General features: G+C 40.9%; 4 protein-coding genes across 4 annotated transcripts; 3 read left to right on the top strand and 1 right to left on the bottom strand.

Annotated features, from left to right (window-relative positions):
* The first annotated feature begins 1,223 nt into the window (after nt 1–1,223).
* Nucleotides 1,224–5,225, top strand: LOC124056962 (complement C1q subcomponent subunit A-like). The gene is made up of 7 exons (XM_046384951.1): nt 1,224–1,380; nt 2,305–2,483; nt 2,842–3,018; nt 3,649–3,725; nt 4,331–4,447; nt 4,524–4,604; nt 4,838–5,225. The coding sequence occupies exons 2-7, from the start codon at nt 2,321–2,323 to the stop codon at nt 4,976–4,978; spliced, it is 756 nt and encodes a 251-aa protein (XP_046240907.1). The 5' UTR covers nt 1,224–1,380; nt 2,305–2,320; the 3' UTR covers nt 4,979–5,225.
* Nucleotides 5,226–6,877: 1,652 nt separating this feature from the next.
* On the top strand, nt 6,878–11,034 carry LOC124056958 (complement C1q subcomponent subunit C-like). The gene is made up of 7 exons (XM_046384946.1): nt 6,878–7,032; nt 8,120–8,235; nt 8,316–8,378; nt 9,297–9,450; nt 9,756–9,896; nt 10,288–10,414; nt 10,540–11,034. The coding sequence occupies exons 2-7, from the start codon at nt 8,130–8,132 to the stop codon at nt 10,663–10,665; spliced, it is 717 nt and encodes a 238-aa protein (XP_046240902.1). The 5' UTR covers nt 6,878–7,032; nt 8,120–8,129; the 3' UTR covers nt 10,666–11,034.
* Nucleotides 11,035–13,457: 2,423 nt separating this feature from the next.
* LOC124056957 (complement C1q subcomponent subunit B-like) lies at nt 13,458–17,107 on the top strand. The gene is made up of 5 exons (XM_046384945.1): nt 13,458–13,652; nt 14,284–14,443; nt 14,826–15,057; nt 15,869–15,986; nt 16,544–17,107. The coding sequence occupies exons 1-5, from the start codon at nt 13,650–13,652 to the stop codon at nt 16,751–16,753; spliced, it is 723 nt and encodes a 240-aa protein (XP_046240901.1). The 5' UTR covers nt 13,458–13,649; the 3' UTR covers nt 16,754–17,107.
* Nucleotides 17,108–17,249: 142 nt separating this feature from the next.
* LOC124056959 (protein ATP6V1FNB) lies at nt 17,250–20,672 on the bottom strand. Its single transcript, XM_046384947.1, has 5 exons — nt 20,655–20,672; nt 19,511–19,704; nt 19,229–19,400; nt 18,932–19,034; nt 17,250–18,813 (listed from the first exon to the last, which is right to left on the bottom strand). The coding sequence occupies exons 2-5, from the start codon at nt 19,684–19,686 to the stop codon at nt 18,695–18,697; spliced, it is 570 nt and encodes a 189-aa protein (XP_046240903.1). The 5' UTR covers nt 19,687–19,704; nt 20,655–20,672; the 3' UTR covers nt 17,250–18,694.
* Nucleotides 20,673–21,153: the final 481 nt, after the last annotated feature.

The raw sequence follows: 21,153 nt of genomic DNA, 5'->3' as shown, positions 1-21,153 counted from the left end.
CCTTAGAGACTGTTATGATAAAAAAGACTTTGGCGATTTGTCACCAACAGGTTGACATTTGTCCTACACTCTAATTCATGTCCAAACTCTGTCCTGAGACCGACAAGCACCCATCTATAAGTTTACATGATTCAAAACAAACTGACAGTACTTTACACTTGAACTTGAACCTTTAAACGTGTCCTCTGTGTGGACAAACATTAACTGTAGATTATAAAACATACTAAAGCAAAAGCAAGCAACGAGGAACAAAAGAGTACGAAGAGTATGAATGAGTATGAATGTTATTAAAATTTAAAAATGTAGGAATATAAAATTAATTTAACTGGATCATTGATCAGTGCAGTCTTTATTAAAACCTGTGACCTCAGCACGAGAAATTTGACTGCACATAAAATTGAACAAATTGCTCACCATGTCAGCTCACTGTTGTTACATCAAATGACCACATGAGGGCGGCTCAAACACTCTGCAAACTTTGATTTGTTCACTTGGTCTAAAAGCCTTGAGGGTAGAAACCTCAGGGGTCACTGAGATGTTGCTGCTGTGCGGTGTGTTTTAGTACGCTGTGTTATCAGTAACCTCCACAGGCTTCAGGAGAGGAGTTCTCAGCTTTCTGTAAACTATGGCCCACTTAGGACACAGCATCTTCCCAAATAAATGACCAAAAAAAAGACATGATGAATAAACAAACAAACAAATAAATAAATAAACTGTGCTCAGGGTCGTCTCCCTCATTTACAGAAAATAATAATAATAATAAGCTAAATATCTGGCAGCAGCACTGCCTCCACATCCCACTGGATGGAGCTCTCAGGTGCAACTTTGGACCCAGTGGTTGAGAATAGCTGTTAGTGAATTTGCTGGGAGTTACGTTTTTTTTGTTTTTCGACCTATGAAAAACAATGTTAGGTTAAAGTGCTCAGCTCTGTTGGAGGATATTTCAGTACAGAGTCGTCAAAGTCAGACTCTGGATGTTTTCTTTTCTTAATCACATCCTCTCTGCTTTATGTTTTCTTCTCTTCTCCTCACTCGTTCCACAACATCATTAATTAAACCATAAAATATGCATCATGTTTTTCTTCCTTTTTGTAATTTGGTGCCACTCGACAGCAGTTATTGATTGTTACCATGGAAACGTGACCCTTAGTGTCCTGGGTTGGTCTGCAGACTTTTAAAGACACTTTGATTAACTTTTTCTGTTAGATCGGGAGTTTCGTTTCCCTGCTGATTTTGTATTCTGTGTGTGTGTGTGTGTGTGTGTGTGTGTGAGTCTCTCTTCAGTCTAATAAGACATCTTGATGTGCTCACCAAAAAGAGGAAATTCCATCCTTTCATTGCAGCTCCAAATCTCTGCTGGTGAGACGTAAAACTCGGCTGGTGAGTAAAACAAACAACATTCATTTCTGTTAAATATTGGTTTTGTCATCAGCAGCCAACGGTAGAACAACTTAACTACACGTAAATAAATGTCAGTGTGATTATCTCTCTGAAGCAAACTTCCAACTCAACACAAGTTGTATTTCACAGAAATTAAACGGAACGGATGGCTTTGTGAAACGATGAAAATCTTTCTTGGAATTATTTCAATTCTGAACTGAAATCATTACATGTGATTATTGATGATGCCACACATGCCTGCTCTTTAGGTTTTAGCCTTTGTAGTTTGGATGTTGTCGGTCAGCCAGAGATGTTGGGTCTTTATTTTTTCAGTCTTCACACCAACATATTTTATATGTTTTTAAAGCAGTTTGGATAAATTCTGTGTTTTTTGTTTGTGTTGTGCAAACGAGCTTGTCTGAGCTCACCACTCGTTACACAAACAGTTGAAGAAGTTAGAAATGAAATAATTCCAACAGTTTTCTGTGTTCCAGACAGCCATGAATATAAAGTTGTGTTATCTTTGACTTTTACTCAGCTCAGTACAAAAAAATGCAGCCTGTAATTTCATTTCTCTTGAAATATTTCTCAAATTTTACATTCAAGTCCTGAAACTGTCCTCCAAAATTTTACTTCTCAATATGAAGGTTTGAACATTGTTTGTAAGTCTTCCCCACAATGTCAGAAATTAATTTTTGCTGGAGAAAAACTGTTGCCTTTAAAGCAGTCGTGTGCAAATCTAATAAGTCTGCAAATACTGGACTCAGTGTATCATCCAGACCCTGGATGAGTCAGGTACAAGTGGCATTAACAGCGGAGTAGCTGCTAATGAATTCCCAGGGTTAAATACAGAAGACGTGACCTGTGAGTCAGGTTTCTTCTCAGTATCTCACATCACATTCGAGTTCTTCACTGACTGTTCAGTCCAGGATTTCGGACCATGGGAGGTTATCACAGGCTGGAGGTTCTGGTGGGCGTGGCCTTGTTCCTGACCACCGGTCAATGTGATGTGGGCTGTGGAGGCACAGACGGCCGCCCAGGAGAGGCGGGGATCCCCGGCAGAGATGGACGAGCCGGTGTGAAGGGAGAGAAGGGAGAGCCAGGTAAAAGTGTTGTGGGAATACGCAAACACAGAGCAGCTGCCTGCTGCGCTTTGCAGATCTTTAGACATCACAGGAACCAAACTTTCACTGTCACCTGAATCTGCAGCCCCACCTCGGGCTTTATGAAGCTTTATGGTTTGAGTTCACTGTTCAGCTGTCACAACTTTTCTGTTTCATATCTCTAAAAACCTGTAACTCACTGCATGCTCAGCAACAACCAGCAGACAGACACAGTTGGCAACTAGTTGGTGAACACAGTGGAGCGTTTAGCAGCTGAAGTGTCAGATATTCCCCTCAGGAGTTGGTGGAGATTCACATGTGAATTGTGAGTTTAAATCTTTCACTTGATTGTCTGTAGCTGTGGTGGCCAGCGGTCCGGTGGATACGGCCGCCATGCTGAGGCTGAAAGGGGAAACTGGGAATCGGGGCAAGCACGGCGACATGGGTCCTAAAGGTTACCGTGGAGAAATAGGAAAACCGGGTCTCCCAGGAATGCCCGGACGTCCCGGTCCTGATGGGCAGAGCACCGACCAAGGTAATAATACAAGCCAATACTGACTGTCAGAATCATGCTGACTGTATATCACACTGACATACAGTGTATGTATGTATATGTATATATGTGTATATGTGTATGTCATGACACACAGCATGTGACAGGGCAGAATAAGAAAGCACCTAAACAAATGGAATAAATTAAAAAGGGCAAACAGAAGCAAGCTTAGACAAGATGTACAACCAACCAGAAACGTTAGGCTGGACAACAGTCATAACTGATCTAAACTACACCTGCAAGAGGAGTGGATGAAGGGAATATTTAAATAAATACGCCCACTTCTGTCACAGCAGAGTCGTACAAACGCATTTCTACCGCAGACCACAATTATAAGAGAAACATCTGGACAAGATCAGCTATTCCTCCTTATGTCATGAATTCAGAAACTATGAAGACTTCATACGTGTGAAACTTGCACATGTGCACATGTGCAGTGGGCCTCACAACACGGACAAAAACCTGACAGGCAGAAAAGTCCAGGATGCACGACTTGATGTTTCACTGACTCGTTGTGGTTAAAAGATTCACTTTCTGTTGCACCCTTGGTAATTATTTTCTTAAGAAAAGTGGTGTTTATTCTTGGTTTGTGTGTCTGTCTGTTCCCTCTAGGACAACAATCCCTTCAGCAGGCCCACAGAGCCTTCTCAGGGACGAGGACTGACTCCAGTTATCCACGGTTTGGCAAGGTTCAGCCCGTCGTCCGTCACTCCTCCCTCTGCTGTTCCTCTCTGTAACATTTCCAAGTCTGTGGTTTTACTTTTCCTGTTTTAACAAGAAATGTCACCATATGCCAGCAGTTTCAGATAGTTTACTGAGGTGTTCCCAATTCATGGGCCACACTTGAATTATTATCAATTATGATCATTATTGATCATTCTGCTTCTTTGTTAAAAGGCATTTAGTTGACTGAATGTCGGCCAAAGACATGATGATATCAGCATGTTTGTAAAAGCTAAAAGACAAGACCCAACGTCGAAATCTAATGAGGTTTTCATCCAGACATGTCAGTGGATTAATGTAATATTCACAGTCTTATCATTACTGATAACAGCCATGACAGGCTGACATTATTCACTGAAGACCAGTTGGCTAACGTTAGCTAAATATCACCAGTTAACCACAGCGCAGGCTTGTCAGACCCACCACACCGCACTTCCTGTGGGCCTCAGCAGTGTGAACTCCATCAGTGAACGATGGAGTGCCAATGCAAAAGTAACCAGTGCCATTTGAATCAGATTCTTATTTATCTGTTCTGTGTGTGTGTGTGTGTGTGTGTGTGTGTGTGTGTCAGGTGGTGACCTACCAGAATGCTGGGGTCAACACACACGGGGACTTCAGCGCAGCCACAGGTTACTTCACCTGCAAAAAAGCTGGTGTTTATTACTTCACCTTCACCTCTGTTGCCAAGGTAACACACGACTGCTGCACTGCTTCATATAAATGCTAACATCAAACCGCGCTGATGTCTTGTGTTTTTTCTTTAGGTCAGCATGTGTCTGTCTATAGTCAATGGGGCGACCAACAACAGGCTGGGATTCTGTGATTACAACAGGAACACTGATCAGGTCAGTTTCAGTGCTGAGGACCGTGAAACCCGTCAGGTATCAGGAGCGGAAATCAATACGTAGCTATTGCAGCAAATGCAACGAAAGCAAACGCCCTCTGGTGGCGGCAGCAATAATGACAGGAACAAAGGAGGAAGTCTGGTGATGTTATAGAGCGTCAAAGTCTGCGTTTCTGCGGACTCAGCTGAGCGATGTGGTGAACCCTCGCTGTGATTGGCTGTGCTGTGTTTCAGGTGCTGACTGGGGGCGTGGTCTTAGAGCTGACAGTTGGACAGAAGGTTTGGCTCGAGTCCTTCAGGGACCAGCAGAGAGACAGTGAGACTCACGACACCAATGAAAAACTGATCACCTTCAGCGGCTTCCTGCTCTTCTAAAATTAAGAATAAAGTTCATTCAGCGCTGAAATCAGACCGCACGTCCTGATGATTTTAGCGTCTAAACAAGTCTGAATGCAGTTTTTCACATTACGGTCGTGTGTGTGGTTTTCACGTGAAGCCACGTGTAACTCTGGATTCGTTCACCTGAATTGTTTCCTTTGTGCTGACTCATGTTAACCTTTTGTAAATGTTGACTTTGATGTGAATGCAACTAAAACAAAATAAAAAATTATTATTCAATGTGGGTATGTTTTGGAAGATTAAAGTTGTGATGATTACACCCACACACACACACACACACAGATTTCACACAGACAATCACAAACGTTTAAAAACCTAAAAGCAAATTAATAAATCTTTAATTTAAAGGGTTAGCAGACATTTTTTGTTGTTGTTGCATCCATCAAAGCAATAAGGAAGCAACAGTAGTTGGTACAGAAATGCCAAAAATGTCCTGTTATTTAGTGTGAATGAAAGATCTTGGTTTGGTCTCGCCTCTCTGCCGGCGCTGGTCAAGTCTTTGGCTGGGTCTTTGACAGAGGAGGCCCCTAAAACACAATGCAGCTAATATTTCTGACAACACAGATACATACAGTGATGCTTCTAAAAACCCAGACCAGAACAGGCAAAGACATCGTCCCATGTCCACATGTCCACATGGACAAACGTAAAAAAGCAGACTCCGACATGTGGACGTATTTGGTGTCGGGTCTGAGTATGAGCAGATCTGGCCCGTTCTCCAGTGGGTCAGAGACTCTTGTACACAGTTTGGCCTGAGTTTGGGCTGGTAAAGCATGTTGAACACATCCATCTCCCCGGTCAGTTCATGCAGCACTCATGCAGTTTCTCTGACCACACAGAAGACCCTCGTGTGAACCCTCTGAAGGTTACAGAAGTGAAACATCTTGGGGTGTTGCACTTCTTCTTCTTCTTTTGGGTACACTACTGACTTTGGCACATCCTCAGCCGACCTCCTTATGTTACTGTGAGTGTGTTGTTTTGTTTTGTTTTAATGAAACTGCTGAAACCTGCTTCTCGGAAGAACACAGTGAGTGATGAGTCAGGAGTTGAACCGGGGTCGTCGGAGGACGGAGGTCCTGGACTCTGAGAGACAAACCATGTCTGTAGTCCCAGAAGCACACAGGGGTGAAGCTTCTGTCATTTGATTTGTTGACAATAAAACAAAATGCAAAAGGTCACCAGGTTTATTCTTTAAGCACACACTACATGTTGTAAATGTGGCAAATGTAGTAAACATGGCCGAATGTATGTGGACACTCCAGTCACCTGTTTTGTTTTTCAGCTTTGGACCCCTTAGTTAAAATTAAAGTAAAACAATGATATTTTATACAGTAGTGTTCTTTCAATTTTTTTTTTTTTTATTAATCAAAGTTCAATATTCATCAGTGTTTTTAAGCAGAGCTGTGTTGCACAACTAATCTCCGTTTAGTAAATCCAAGTTTATTGATGTTGGACAAAATTAAAGTTTAATCGATATGGAGACGCTTGCTAACCAAATAAATAAACAAACTCACTCATTCAAAGCATCGGGCTTCTGAACTTGGGTGTGACTACAATCAGTATCACCTGACATCTCTGGAGATCCAGTGTACCTGTGCAACCCAGCAGCATCATAAGACTTACTGAGTTTGCTCAGTACGTGTCAACCAAACATTGAATTTAAAAGTTAGATCTCCTCATGGTTAAGTTTAAAGTTAAAACTGGGGGATAAAGTTTCAGTGTTTAATCTAGATTCAGAGCGAAACCCAAACTTAGGTCTGAATTTAACCTTTCTTCATTTTAAGACAGTTTTTAAGTTAAGCGTAACTTAACCTGAAGTTGGTTTGCTGAAGCCACACTCAGTAACCTCCCAGATTTGCAGAACTACATGCAGTTGGCAAAGGAAATCACTTCCACAGGCGAAGCTGCTGAATCTTTGGTTTTGTTTCAGCTTCCTCCTCAGGCTGCCGCAGGACTCGCAGCTCCACTTCGGTTTGCTTCGAGCTCACTGTGGTGGGTTTCACTGATCTGCGATCCGTCTGTTCCCTCAGGTGAGTTTTAAGCATTTCTCACGTTTATGTTGCACATTCGTCAGCTGATTGGATTTCACTAAAGTGAAGTCAGTGAGATTTGAGTGTAAGAGAGAATCTGCTGTTGTTAACACGATGGGCTCCTGGTTGTGTAATTTGAGGTCTTTGATGTTTGATCAGTTTGATCAGACCTCACATTTCATTTGTTTTCATTTTCTGTCATGATTCAGCTGCTCAGAGGCCCTGTGGCAGAGCTGAATGCTGTTACACCTCCCTTATCTCCTTGTCTCCTCTCCTCCTATTCTTTTACATTCCCTCCTCTCTTGTGTCCTTGTCTCCTGTCCTCCTTCCCTCTCTCCCTCTCCTGTCTTTCCATATGTCCTCTCTTTTCTACTCATTTTTCTTTATTCCTCATCTCCTCTTTTCTTCCGTTGTCTCCTTGATTTTCATTTGTCCTCGTCACGTCTCCATCTTGTTCCTCTCCTCTCTGCTTTTCCATTCATCACCTCTTTTCTCCTGTCCCGTTGTCTCCTCTGAATTTCTTGATTTTCTTCTTCATTATGCCATCCTTTCTTGTCTTTCCATTCCTTTCCCTTCCTCGTGCTGTCTCACTGTTGCTCTTTTCGTCTCATCTTTCCTTTGCTTCTGTTTTTGTCCCCTTGTCTTCATCTTTCCTTTGTGGTCTCCTCTGTTCTGTCCTCTCCTTCTTTCCTCCTCTTCTTCCCTAAGCTTTCCACATGTTCCTGTTCTTCCCTCCCATCCTCTCTTCCCTTTCTTTCCCTCCTTTCCTACTTTGTACCTAAAATTCTCCTCCTCACTTTCTTCATCTTCTTTCATTCCTCCTCTTTTCTTCATTCTTTCTCCTCCTCCTCTCTTACCTCAGCATCCTCAGTTCTGTCCTTGTCTCCTCCCCTCCCCACCTGTTTCTTCTTCTCTCCTCCTCCTGCACTCTTTTTTCTTTCTAGTCTGTTTCCTTCTTCTCTCCTTCTAATCTCTTTTCCTTTCTACTTCTCCAGTTATTCAAACTTGTCTCTTCTTTGCTTTCCTCGTCTCCTCCTCCATGAAGTCTCTCCTCTCATCGGTTTTTGTCTCCCCTTCTGTCTGTCAGGTCCTCCATCATGCTCCGTCACAGTTTCGTGCTGATCGGCGCCCTGCTCTCATTGGCTGTGCCCCTGCTGGTTGCCATGGAGACCTGCCCAGCGACAGTGATGCCAGGAATGCCAGGTATGTTTGTCCATGTGCGTCCTGTGTGAGTGCATGCGGGCATCTGTTCTTGTTTTGTTTATCTACCTCTCCGTCCTCAGGTATTCCCGGGATGCCCGGCAAAGACGGTCGTGACGGAGAGAAAGGAGAGAAAGGACAGCCAGGTATCCAACGCACACCTGCTGAGAACAAACTCAGGGTTGTTTAGGTCGGGAGCGGTCATGTTGACCCATCTAAAGTTTGTACAGACACTTTTTAAATTGTTTTGTCATCATCTTGTCCTCATCGTCCCTTTGAGGTGCGAAACTTTGCTGAAATAACCAAGAGATTCAATTTTATTTGCGATTTTGGAAGCAAACTTGCTGCATGTTGTGCCTTTAGTTTTCGTCCTGTAGCGGCAAATTACATTTTTAAAAACAGGGGCATTTTGTGTAGTTAAATTCATTCTTACAAATATACATATACAAAAACAAAAGAAAAAAGAAAAACCAACAAGACTGGAGCAAAACATTCACAGTTTGATTCCAGCGCTGGTCATTTGTTGCTTGTCAAACCGCTTCTCACTTTCTTCTGTCTTTTCCCGTCTGCCTCTTCACTGTGAGCTCTCCAGTAAAAAAAGACAAAATGCAAGATAGTAACAGTTAAAATAAATACAACTGTTTGTAATGGACAAACTAGATGAAAGAACATTTTTTCAAAGAGTTAGTGGAAATAAAAGTATGCTGGACAGCATGTTAAGTGTGCAATGATTAGCATAAAAAAGATTAGCAGTTGGCAGAACCACAAATTGTGTTTATTAGTTTCTCTTTGTGTGTGGATTAAACAAACGAGAAAGAGCGTTTGGACAGAGCCCGGCTAGCTGTTTTCTCCTGCTTTCATGCTAAGCTTGGCTAAACATTTCCTGACTCCAGCTCCTTACTTTGTTTTACTTGATTTTCGCCTTCTCATCTAAATGCAGCTTATTTCCAAAAAGACTATTCCTTTATTCTTTCTCTGTAACTATTTCTTTAAACAGTGAGCCACAGCAGGCCAGTTTGTCTGGTTATTCGGTACAATGACCTGCCTGTTGTTGGCATTCACAGGAGCAGTGTGGCAAGGCGGTCTCGGCCTTCAGAAGGGAGAGAAGGGGGAGCCTGGCATAATGGGATTCTCCGGGAAACGAGGTCAGAGCGGGGACACGGGGAAGCCAGGGTTCCCAGGGATGGCCGGACCTCCAGGAGAACCAGGAGATCAAGGGTATGTGCTCAGACAAACCCCTGAGCCACGCACATGTGTTCTAATGAGAACAGCAGAGCAGTTTCTGTTGATCTGTTGAATTGTTAAACAAAGATGAGCCAACAGTTCATGCTGAAACTGAGCTGAGCATTAAGGCTGAATTATTGACTGAGGCAGCTGCTCTACAACCTCATATTCACTGTGTGATTAGCTGAATAATTTAAACAATACAAAATAGAACAGGAAATTAACTCACAAGGCCCTCTCTCAAAATTTAATGGTGGGTTAAATCCGGCTCTGAGCATCTCTTTGTGCTCTCTTTGCAGGGCTGTTGATGTCCAACAGAGGGCAGCCTTCAGCGTCGCGAGAGGATCCAACGAATATCCCCTGAGAGCTAGCGTCATTCGGTTCACCACAGTCATCACCAACATCAACGATGACTACAACATCACAACGGGACGCTTCAGGTGTTTCTTAACACAGAAACCCATAAGTCTTTTAGCACAAATTTTCACTGTAATGTAAACAAGACTTGGAGTCTACAGCCAGGAAAAGCAGCGCGCTGAGCTTAAAGCTAATGTTAGCATAGCAGAACATGAATAACAAACTTTCATTTTATTTCAGCTCCCTGGTGGAACTTGAGGAAAAGTTGGGAGATCACAAAAGTCAGACAGATTCATTGTCTGGGGACCATGAATATCCGAACAAAATTTCATGAATGCATCCAATATGTGCAGAATGACATTGCATCCACAGAGCCATGCCTCCAGCTGGCAAAACATCCTATGTGATCAGTCTGACCAACCAGATAAGAGGGGGAAAAACTTTTAGAGAACTAATTAAATTGGTATGTTGCAGGTGTCGGATTCCTGGAACGTACTACTTTGTGTACCATGCTTCTTTAGACGAGCGACTGTGTGTGCTGATGAAGCTGGATGAAACACTGCTGGCAGCGTTCTGTGATCATCGCCGCGGCAGGAGACAGGTACGCACAGTATGAAAAATAACACTTTACTCAAAGTGAATCAGATACTCAGCAAACATGGCTTCAGGTTGTCCTTGAAAGTCGTCTGTCCTTGGTGTTAAATGATGCACCGGTACTCATTCCAGGTGACCTCAGGCAGCCTGGCGGTCTACCTGGCCAGGGATCAGGAGGTTTGGCTGGAGACTAAAGACTACAGAGGGATGAGAGGAAAACGGGAAGGTTACAGCATCTTTTCTGGCTTCCTGCTGTAGCCTCACTGACCCACAGGACGGGAAACACCAACAAGTCCTCTCACTCAGATTTACTGGACAGCTCTTTGATTGCAACACAATGTCTTCCCTTCCTTCAACCTGACCCTTTAACCTTTTTGGAAAGTACATGTTGGTTACTTTTCACATTTAATTCTCCTTTATTTAACCAGGTAAAGTCTCATTGTGATTAAAATGGAGACATGATCAACAAAACAAGCATAAAAACTTTGCTAAAACAACGAATACAAACATTATAAACAAGTTGTTACATGCTACAGCAGGCAAACTCAGGCAGACTCAAAATCTGTTTAAGATGAGTGAACGACTTTGTGTAAACTTTATGAAATGAAGTAAAAATATAAAACCAAACGCTTTGACCAAGAGTGTTATTTTACAGATCCTTCATATATTTAAGAAACTTCAAAAATTCACCAACAGTATCAAACTGTTCACCTCACATTGCACTCAGCAAAGAAGAAAAAACTGTACTGCTGACCAAACTTTCATGTGAGCCGTTTGTGTTCTACTGAAGTTTGCGCTATGACAGCAACCAAAATGTCCACATCTAATAACAGAACATACAATAATGTGATAAAGTATGGTGAGATTAATGACCCCATCGCAGAGTTATGATGTCAATTCTTTATGCAGATGACACTGTTTTGTATGCATTCGTCTCCCCTTCAACTATATCAAGATTACAACCTCCCTTTAATGATGTTCAGGCTCTTCTGCATAATCTCAAGCTTGCACTGAATGCTGATAAGAGAATTGTTCTTTATTCTCAATTAAGTCCACTTCGTATCAACGTGCCATCTTCACAATTAATGGTACAGAAATTGAAACTGCCCAGGATTATAGGTACATGGGAATTAAATTAGTCAACGGACTCACTTTTAAACAGCATATGGAGCAAACAAAGATAAAAATTTGTTTCTTATTGGAATTGGAAAAGCAAATTGAATCCAATATGGGAATTGTGTACTCCGCCACTACTAACAAAAACTTCTATATAGAGCGGTAATTAGGTAATATATCACATTATGATTGTATAAAAAATACCAACCACAGATAATATCAAATAATGATATTGATATCATATAAATCTCAAATTTAACCTTTAAAACTGTTGCTTGTATCAATGCATCAAGAGGACAAAATAAGAAATGGAAAGAGGATCTCAGTAAGACAGAAATAAACAGAGAGTTTCACAGGATGTAATTATTACATGAACGCAGCAGCTCTTTGTTGATACTGTTAAGGAAATTAAATATTTTGTGGAACAGATACTCACATCCAGTAACTGGCAACATTGCCAGGAAACAAGATTGTGCTTAAGGCAACAACAAAGAGGAAGCTCAGAGAAAACAGAACAAAACGTTAATTTGGAGGAGAGATTTTTTTCTTAACAAGACAGACTCAATGATGCTTCATCATCAATTTTTCAGCAGGTGGAGTTTTTCTTGACTTCCTGTAAAACAGTTTCATTTCCTCTGGTGGGCAATTTGTCAGATGAATGAAATGAAAGTGGCACTGAACTCACGAAGATGAAAGATGAGGTTATGATAAATTGCTGAAACGAACCAAACATGCAGTAAAGACAAAAAATGTTAACAAGAACAGAACAAACAGGACGGTCACTGAACAAAATGCAAGAAGGCTTAAACACGTAGAAAATCTGTGGTCAGTGGTGGAAAGTGTGGAAAGTAAAGTGTTTTATGTGAGTAGGTTTAATTCACATCACTTTAAATTTTGACCTCTCTACATTATAGAGCAAAATATTATAATTTATACTCCAAAATATTTATTGATAGATAGAGTTTCTGGTTATGTTTTCGACCTTTATGTGAAAATATACATTGTTCTTACAATCACTTTGATAGATATTTGAATACGTAAATAACCTGAATATGTCTTCCACCACGGCCTCTGCTAGATTACCTAAACTGGGCTCATCTTTTTTAGCTAACGTTTTCATCTTTAGTCATACTCAGAGCAGTTGCACAAGAGTTCATCGTCCACTAGCAAACCAAAGTCCTGGCTTCAAAATGTCACTTAAATTCACAATTTGGATGATATGGCAAAATTTTTTTTGTTCAAAACATAAAAAAGAGAGACAGAACAAAAATTATAAACAGACTGACTGAGCTAACGGTAGCCATAGCTACAGCCAGAGAGAACTGCAGTAAACACAATAACAATCAGTTGGCGGTTTCTCTGGAGATATGCTGCCCCCCATATTTTTGTACCTACCTTCCAATTCTGTACATATTTTACAAGTCGGCTTTTTATGTAAAAAATACATAGTACCAATAATGTCCCCTTTGAATTAAATTGTCAGTAAAATGACAATATTAAAGTATACATACTAAATACTTAGATACTCGGTACTTAAAGTCCTCGTAAAGCAGAAAAATATCCCCTGTGAGTGTTAATACTGTGTTTATTGTTATTTATGCTTTAATGCAATTAGCATTTTATTGCTTAAGTTGGGCAGTAAAATGCTAATTACAACTCTATCACAACTCTGTTTGAAACTTTGAAAAAAATTGAAACATTTGAAAGCTGTTTATGTAGTTAAATGCCTCATATTTTTGTATGTAAAACCTTAATCTGCAAAGTAACCACAGCTGCCAGATAAATTATTGCCATAAAAAAGAAAACATTTGCCTTAAGCAAACTAGTGGAGCAGAAATTAAATAAATATGTCAGATTTTGCTTAAGTACAGCACATGAGTACATGTACTTTGTTTCAGTCCACCACCACAGCAGAAGTTTTTATCCTTCTAGATTCCTGCTTCAGTCACTCTTTCTGTATCCTGAAATGACTGGTGTGAACGCCAATAGAGCGGCAATCGTGCACTCTTGAACCGTTTCACTTCCTCTTTTGTTCCTGACTGAGCTGCTGCTGTCACAGTGAAGCAGGACTCTTCACCTCCGCTTGCAATCATCTTTTACAGGACGAGGGACTGCATTACCTGCAAATGGTGAGACTTTTGCATCCTGCAAAACTAAAAGACAAAGACAGAGAGAAAGGGAAAATAACTTAATCAGACAGACGTGGATCGTTTCATCGCATTTCTTGTCTAATCTTAATCCTTGTTACTGTGTTTAACCTTTAAAGACGCATGAGCAGAAGCGTTAGAGCTGTTGTCCTGAACAGGAGGTCTGCATGCTCTTAAAAACTTTAAAATGTCTTAAATTTAAAAATAGGACTTTGCACTTCATATTATATTGTACATGTAATTTGTGGGTAAGGGGCTACAACATTCAAAACCCCCATATAAGTACTGTCATATCAAACTGAGAATGTCAGTGTGCGCTTTTTGTGATTTGTATTCAGTTTTGTGTCACTGTCAACTTGTTGCTTTTTGTGGGGTTTACTTCATCCTATTTATATCTTTTTTTTCTATATGTATTAATAACTAAATTGAAGACCATTGATTCGGGTACAGGAAAACCTTCCATATTGGTACAAAGAACTGGCACCCACGAGCCAAAGCATTATACTTTAATGTTCCCACTTGGTGCTTAGTTGAGGTTATTGTTATGGTTTCAACATGAACAAAGTATAAGGGACAAAAGCAAGTGTGTGTATCTGTGTGTGTGTCCATTCAGGCCCCCCAGTGGCTTAGCTGCAGTGCCGCACTGTTTCTGCTCTTGGTTCACGTCGGCCCGGTTCTCACACAGTCCTGTGGAAGCCCGGGAATTCCTGGGATACCAGGCACCCATGGGCGCAACGGCGCAGACGGTCCCAAGGGAGAGAAGGGAGACCCTGGTGAGCTCATAAAGGACACGACAACATCACAACATGAATTTTCAATTTCATGTTGTCAATATCTCTGATTTGAGAACATAAAAATCTGATGCATCAGATTTACTCCATATGTCTTATGACTTTGAGGGAATAATTCAAGTTCAGTTCACTTAGTTCACTTTTTTCACACAGCTATTGATTGTTTTCAGTTGAAGTTCATTTGGATTTTGGTGGGAAATCTTTGACAAGAAAGGGTGATGTCACAAAAAAGAAATTACTGAGGAACATGTTCTCAACTGGTAGACCAACATTTTACAGGATTTTCTCAGTTAATCTTTCACCTCAGTGTCAGTTCACACTAACAGCATTGTGACTTGTAGTAAGCGTTTCTCGGTATGAGCAGGTGAGGCAGGTCAGCCTGTCAGGGGCCAAAAGGGCATGCCAGGTCTGGTGGGCCCCCCAGGACGACCTGGAATGAAGGGTGATGTGGGCCTCCCGGGGCTTCCTGGTAACCCAGGCCTGCCAGGGGAGAAGGGAAGACCGTTCAACCCATCCACCCAGCGGAGATCCTTCTTTTCCTACAAACGGGTGATGTCACACCTTCCAGATATGGACACGGCCATCAACTTCAACAGGTCTGAGGCTGCATTTTGAGCTACATGCTAAAGTCAGCATGCTAACATGCTGATGTTAAGAACATGCAGTGGCTACCGTCAGTAGGGGATTGTAATTAAGTACTGTACTTAAAGAGTAACTAAACCCCAGAGTCATGGCTTAACTTCCGTCATCCATGAAATTCAAAAAATGCGTCTAGAACGTGAAAATATCAGCTTGGGTGTTGCGGGCTGGCCGAGAAAGCAATCTTACCACCAGCTAATGAATACTAAAACTAAAACTAACTGATGCTAAATCAAAAAACTCTCAAAAAACACCCAAAGTTAAAGTGCGAGCTGAAGCTAGCCTGCTACCTAACAAATGTCAAACATTGCTGACTAACGTCACCCGCCTCCAGCTCAGCCACTCACACAATTCAGTTGTAATAGCGGGGTTTCAACCTGTAGAGGGCGGTTGCTATGCATATTTATCACACAAAACCAAAAATTCAAATACTTTCCGCTAAAATGGCAAGATTTGAACCTGAATCAATCAGTAACCCTACTAAATACCTATTTAAATTGATTTTCAACAGAAAAAAGTGGTTTAGGGGTTTAGTTACTCTTTAGGTACTAATTTGAGGTACTTGTACTTTACTTGAGTTTTTTTTCATGCTACTTGTCCACACAATTTTCACAAACAAAACAATCAACAATTTCACAATTGTTGATTAACAACAACAGTGATTGATTGACTCCTAAAATGCATACTAAATACATACACTACTCGCAGCACAACACATACGAGAGTACAACAGAATAAACTGAAATGTTGGCGTAAACTTCCCCACAGGCAGATTTTGCCAGAGTTGGATCAACAGTATCGAGGAGAAACGCTGACCAACGGGACGTTCACGTGTGCCGTCAAAGGCGTCTACTTCTTCAGTTACCACATTTCAGCCAAGAGCAGAGTGAGTCCAAAGAGTTCGTTCGCTTTAAACTCGTCTGTGTTGGTGTCTTCTTCAGTCTCATATGTTTGAGTTGCTTACAATACACTTACTTAAGTGATCAGTAGTTTAGAGTACTTAAATACAGCACATTCTCACATTTTTAATTTTATTTTTAATTTTTCTATTTTACAATATTTCATTTTTAATTTTTACTTACCTTTCTTTGGTAGCAGGGACATAAAAAATTTCACTGCACATTGTACCGTGTATGATTGTGTATGTGACAAATAAACCTATCTTGTATCTCTTGTATCTTGTACTTCTGAGTACTTTTTCTGCATTTAAGCAAAATTAAGAAATTTTCTGGCAGCCCATTATGATCTATGTCCACTGTTTTCCAAGCTTTGTTGCATCTCTTTCTCTCTTGTTTGCTGTTTTATTTTTATTCTATTGTCTTTTTATTAACCCAAACAACTAAACTGAAGTTTTGCAGAATCACGTCTGGGTGGATAAGAAGATCATTTTGTGTTGAGATACGACGCTGAACACTGAACAGATATTTGTCTCGTCCCTTCTAGGCGTGTCTCAAACTGGTGAAGGGCAGTGACAGTCACATGACAATGTGTGACTCCTCTGATGGCTTCCTGGTCACCTCTGGCTCGGCGGTCCTGCAGCTGGAGGCCGGGGACACGGTCTCACTGCAGGCAACCAGGTACAACAGCATGGTGGCGAGCCAGAGCAGCACCAGCCACACCTTCACCGGCTTCCTGATCTTCCCCACCGCCTAAAACTTCTCTGAGCCCTAAAATCATCATTAATGAGATCACAGACTTTTACAGGGACATTTACAGCAGTTAAAAATGTGTTTTCTGTAACAGTGCAAAGATGAGTAGACTTAAAAAAGATTGACTCAATAGTCGCACTGCTGCATTAAAGGAAAATGTCAGTGTTTTATCCCATTAGCTACAAATTGTGTGGATTTTCAATTACTGGTTGACAAATGTACCATCTTAGATTTACAAGATCCAGTTGTTTTTGGTTATTGTAGTACAATAAATCCATCACAGAGAAAAAATCATCAGTTTTATTATGCACTGTGATTAACACGCTGTTTAAACTACTAAATCTACATTAGTAATGTTTCCTGAGTGTGTGTTTTCTCTAATGATAAGAAATACTCTTCATTATAAACTCTTCAAAAAAACCTCACATTTCCATTGTGAGAAAATTACTTTCCATGATTCTGCACAGGTTAGGTTTGTCAGAGCTTCTTCTGAGCTTGCTCACACGTTGTTTTCTACACAAGGTGAAATTCTCGTCACGTGTGCGTTCACGCGTTCGTGTGCGTGTAATTTTTATGTCAGTCAAAGGCATGACATGAAAAGCTTTTATATTTTTGAAAGATATTTGCATTGTACTTGTACATGTGTAATGACAATAAAGTTGAATCTAATCTAATCTAATCTAATATTTTACATTGAGTGGAAAGACTGATTGATGATTGATTAGTTTGCAGTTAAATTTAAAGAGGACAAAGTGGTGACTGTCAATAGGAAATCTGGATATTAGTTTAGATAGACAGATATACTTTATTGATCCCAGGCTAGGAAATGACAGTTTACTTAGAGACATGCTACTGTTCAGGTGTATTCAAGCAGATACACATTTCACATTTCCATCAGCATCATGCTCATATGCAGTAGAGTGGATTAGAGTATTTGGGCTTTAATTATTTTACTTTAAAGATGTTGAAAGACTGACATTATTCTCCTCTTATTTGTTGTTAATCACAGAAGTACAGTAAACTGTTTAATCCTACTTTCTGTGTGTCCAAAGCCTGTTGCATCTTATTCCTCCGTGCCATAAAGATCAACAAAATCTATGAACTTTAAAACACATCAATATAAATAAACTGCAGTTTATTTTGACTCAATCCCGTCCTGCTGCTGAAAATATTCGCTACAGCAGCAAATGTGGATTAATCTGCCGCTGAAAATAGTCCCTAACACATTCCTCCACAAACAGCGCAGGTCAGTCAGAAACACAATGATGGACTTTTCATGAAACGTGTTCACAAATTCTGGTCAGTGGGGGAGTTTTATCATGCGGAAACAAACGTGGGAGCAGAGAAAGGAAATAAAAGATAATAGATAGATGGAATAATAGTAATAATAGATAAAAAGATCTTATCAAAACATTAAATAAGTTTACACTTTAGACTATGCACCTGCATTTATCTGTATGACAAGAATAAATTACACTGCTTGAAGGAAGCACAATGGAATCACCATGATAAAATTTTTAACATTGTGGTTTGTGACATTTCCTGCAGCCGCTCACCATTTAAAAACATCGAGCTATCAGGTGAACATCTTTCTGACGCATACCTGGCCAGAAGCTCATTAATTATCCATCACAGAGGATCAGCTTGGCAGATACTTAACCTTACAGGTGTGTGACTGCTAAACAGAGCGTGTTAGAGGAAGGATTTCTGGATGGAGTTATCTGACTGGGCAGGCCCCTTCGATACAGTCATGAATATTTCCTGTCCTTTCAGATTTGTTAAATCTGATCAATTAGTTTCCAAACAAAAAATATTCAGTCTCACAAAATTTAAAATACGTGGTAACAAAACAAAACAAAAAAGGACTGTGTTTTAATGGATATGACCAAGAGATACTGAAATACCCCCTGAACAGGAGCGACCCCTGGTGTCTGGAGGCTGAACTTCAGCCCAGTTTGTCGGTGGCTGATGGGCTGCTGAACACGCCGTTCTTGGCGTAGAAGGTGTTTTTCACCACTGACGACTTGGCACGAGACGGAGTTCTGTAATCCAGACTGAAGTCACCTGTGGATCAAGACAGACTGCATTAATCTGATCTACAACAAAGAGGACATGATGGTGGTGGGCTCGGTGAGTATTAGATGAAGTGCAGACAGTCATCAGTTTAGTGGCTCTATCTCACCCAGCCTCCACCCGTACTCCCAGGACGAGAGCAGTGGGAAATCAAACTTCTCCTCAGGTGTGATCTGGCCACGCCTCTGCAGGTACAGACGCCGTCCTTTCCCCTGCAAGAGGACATGTCGTTTAAAACACGCCATGTTTAAACATTTGAAAGAAATATAAGAGACCAACCAAACGCCGTTGTCTTCAACAGGAGCATTAGCATGATTAGCTTTGGAAACAAGTCAAATGTGCCTTTTTTAAATTTGAAAGTAGGAACACACACGTTTTAATATCAAGCAGTATCAGTGATTCATACGTGGTGAGAGGAGTCCTGATAGAGAGCAAATCTGGTCTGGTGGGACACTGGCCTCATCAGGGGGGTCACGGTGGGCCGCTGTTCCCCTTCCACAGAGCGCACAGGAGGAGGAGGAGGAGGAGGAAGGTCGCTCCGCTTCTCAGGTGTCCTGGTAACTGGAGGCAGGACGGCCCTGGTGGTTGGAGGGTAAACATGTTTTACAAATGTTGTTATGGTGAACGTTAAGGCTGAAGTTTCAAAGAGACTTCCGGTCTCAGTTTTTACACGAACACAGCAGCTCACCGGGGGTCAGCAGGGAGGTGTGGCGGCTGTGGTGGCTCCGTGCTGATGCTTCGAGGGTTGTTGCAGGACGGGTAAAGCTCGGCATAGCGGTTTTTCCAAGCCAGCCGAGCCAACATCTCCTTCTGGATCTGCTCTCTGTAGCAGTTCTGGTTCTGGGTTGTCAGCAGGCAACGCATCTCCTACCAAAAAGCTTCCTGTGGACAATTTTGTGCAAAGTTTTGTTATGATGATGTTGTTTAATTTTTGAATGTTTTAAGCTGAAATGAAAAGGTGTCACTAATACAAAGCACCTGAAACCAGGTTCAGCCAGATTTGCAAAGCGGGTGGAGCTGTTTCAAAAAGGACTCAAAAGTCCCGTTCATTTGAACTGTTAATGAGAAAAGATTGACTTGAACACTGAAGCAGTGTTCAATGACAGTTACAGCAGCATCTGATCCTGTTTGGATGATCTCCTTCCAACCAAATGTCTCTTTAAACGATGACCTTAATTCTTCCTTAAACTTAACCCAAGTTTAGTTTCAGTTGCTTTAAATTAACCAAATCTTAAATGAAAGAACAGTGACATGAAACTGTATTTGAATGACAGCGAGAGGAGGGGGTGTCACATCAGAAAACACACACATGCGTTTAGGTTGGATGACTCGTTGTATTCATGAATAATCCACCATTTTGGTCTGACAAAACTGTCAAATGTTCTTGTAGAGATTCCTGTCAAATACAAGACGACTTCTCCATCTTCTGATCATCCGATCAGCTTGTTTCTGGTACAAAATATAATTCAGTTTGAACAGATGAAAGTAAGAAAATAAGTTACTGACCAAAAAAAAAAAAAAAAGAAATCTGGATTTAATTCCTTTAGATCAAGACAGTAGCTCCATGACTGTAGAAACTAAATATCTTGAATATTTTCTAATGAATCTGCTGTGTATCTTAAGACCATCACATACACAACACAAAACTTTTTAAAACAATAAATAAAAAAATAAAAGAAAAATCAAAGGCAGTCGAACTTAGCATAAAAAAATCCATCTGTTTGCTTGATTTAGCAAACTGTTTGTCGTTATTCACGTGGTAGAAAATGAAATAAAAGATAACCTCATCCTCATATGAAATAATGAAATGAGATAAATGTTGAATATCTCACCTTTTGTGAGTCTGATGCAGAGCAGTGCAGGATCAGCCTCTCGCTGTGGAAATGAGATGTGGATCAGATAACACACTGTAACATGGAGAAACATGAGACTCACACACACACATCCTGTTCCTCTACCACCAGAAACCACTGACACTGATCCCAACATCATCCTTTTTCAATACCTTAAGACTTTAACTTGAGCCTCCCTGTGCTCAAATAGCGATATAATTATCTGTCCGGTCATCTTGGAGCCAATCATCATCTTCATCTTCTTCTTACCATGAAATTTGCCTTCGCATGTATGAAAATTAACCAAACTTTGCCCAAAAGTCCAGTCCTATTCCACTGTCCTGTTCTGTGGGCTAACAGACCTGATGGTGGCGCTACAGTGACCGTCTACATTTCAAAACCTTGAATATTTATAACAACTCAGTCGTTCACGTGTGCTACAAGATTCACCAAAATGTTGGGCCAATGAAGAACAATTTTTCATATGTTGGCAGGAATT

This window comes from Scatophagus argus, chromosome 3 (genome assembly GCF_020382885.2).
Source record: "Scatophagus argus isolate fScaArg1 chromosome 3, fScaArg1.pri, whole genome shotgun sequence".
In the NCBI taxonomy this organism is placed as follows: domain Eukaryota; kingdom Metazoa; phylum Chordata; class Actinopteri; family Scatophagidae; genus Scatophagus; species Scatophagus argus.
Note: the sequence above shows the minus strand (reverse complement) of the source record. Positions and strands in the feature narration are given on the sequence as shown.

Bases quoted from the DNA above. Each gene is read 5' to 3' on its own strand.
- LOC124056959 (XM_046384947.1), bottom strand. From the start codon at position 19,686: ATGCGTTGCCTGCTGACAACCCAGAACCAGAACTGCTACAGAGAGCAG. The intron at 19,401-19,510 runs GTGAGCTGCTGT...TCCAACCACCAG, and splicing joins CACCTCCCTGCTGACCCCCG to GGCCGTCCTGCCTCCAGTTA. The intron at 19,035-19,228 runs GTATGAATCACT...GTCCTCTTGCAG, and splicing joins ATCAGGACTCCTCTCACCAC to GGGAAAGGACGGCGTCTGTA.
- LOC124056957 (XM_046384945.1), top strand. The intron at 14,444-14,825 runs GTGAGCTCATAA...CGGTATGAGCAG, and splicing joins GGGAGAGAAGGGAGACCCTG to GTGAGGCAGGTCAGCCTGTC. The intron at 15,058-15,868 runs GTCTGAGGCTGC...ACTTCCCCACAG, and splicing joins ACGGCCATCAACTTCAACAG to GCAGATTTTGCCAGAGTTGG.
- LOC124056958 (XM_046384946.1), top strand. From the start codon at position 8,130: ATGCTCCGTCACAGTTTCGTGCTGATCGGCGCCCTGCTCTCATTGGCT. The intron at 8,379-9,296 runs GTATCCAACGCA...TGGCATTCACAG, and splicing joins AGGAGAGAAAGGACAGCCAG to GAGCAGTGTGGCAAGGCGGT. The intron at 10,415-10,539 runs GTACGCACAGTA...TACTCATTCCAG, and splicing joins ATCGCCGCGGCAGGAGACAG to GTGACCTCAGGCAGCCTGGC.
- LOC124056962 (XM_046384951.1), top strand. From the start codon at position 2,321: ATGGGAGGTTATCACAGGCTGGAGGTTCTGGTGGGCGTGGCCTTGTTC. The intron at 4,448-4,523 runs GTAACACACGAC...TTTTTTCTTTAG, and splicing joins CCTTCACCTCTGTTGCCAAG to GTCAGCATGTGTCTGTCTAT. The intron at 4,605-4,837 runs GTCAGTTTCAGT...GCTGTGTTTCAG, and splicing joins ACAACAGGAACACTGATCAG to GTGCTGACTGGGGGCGTGGT.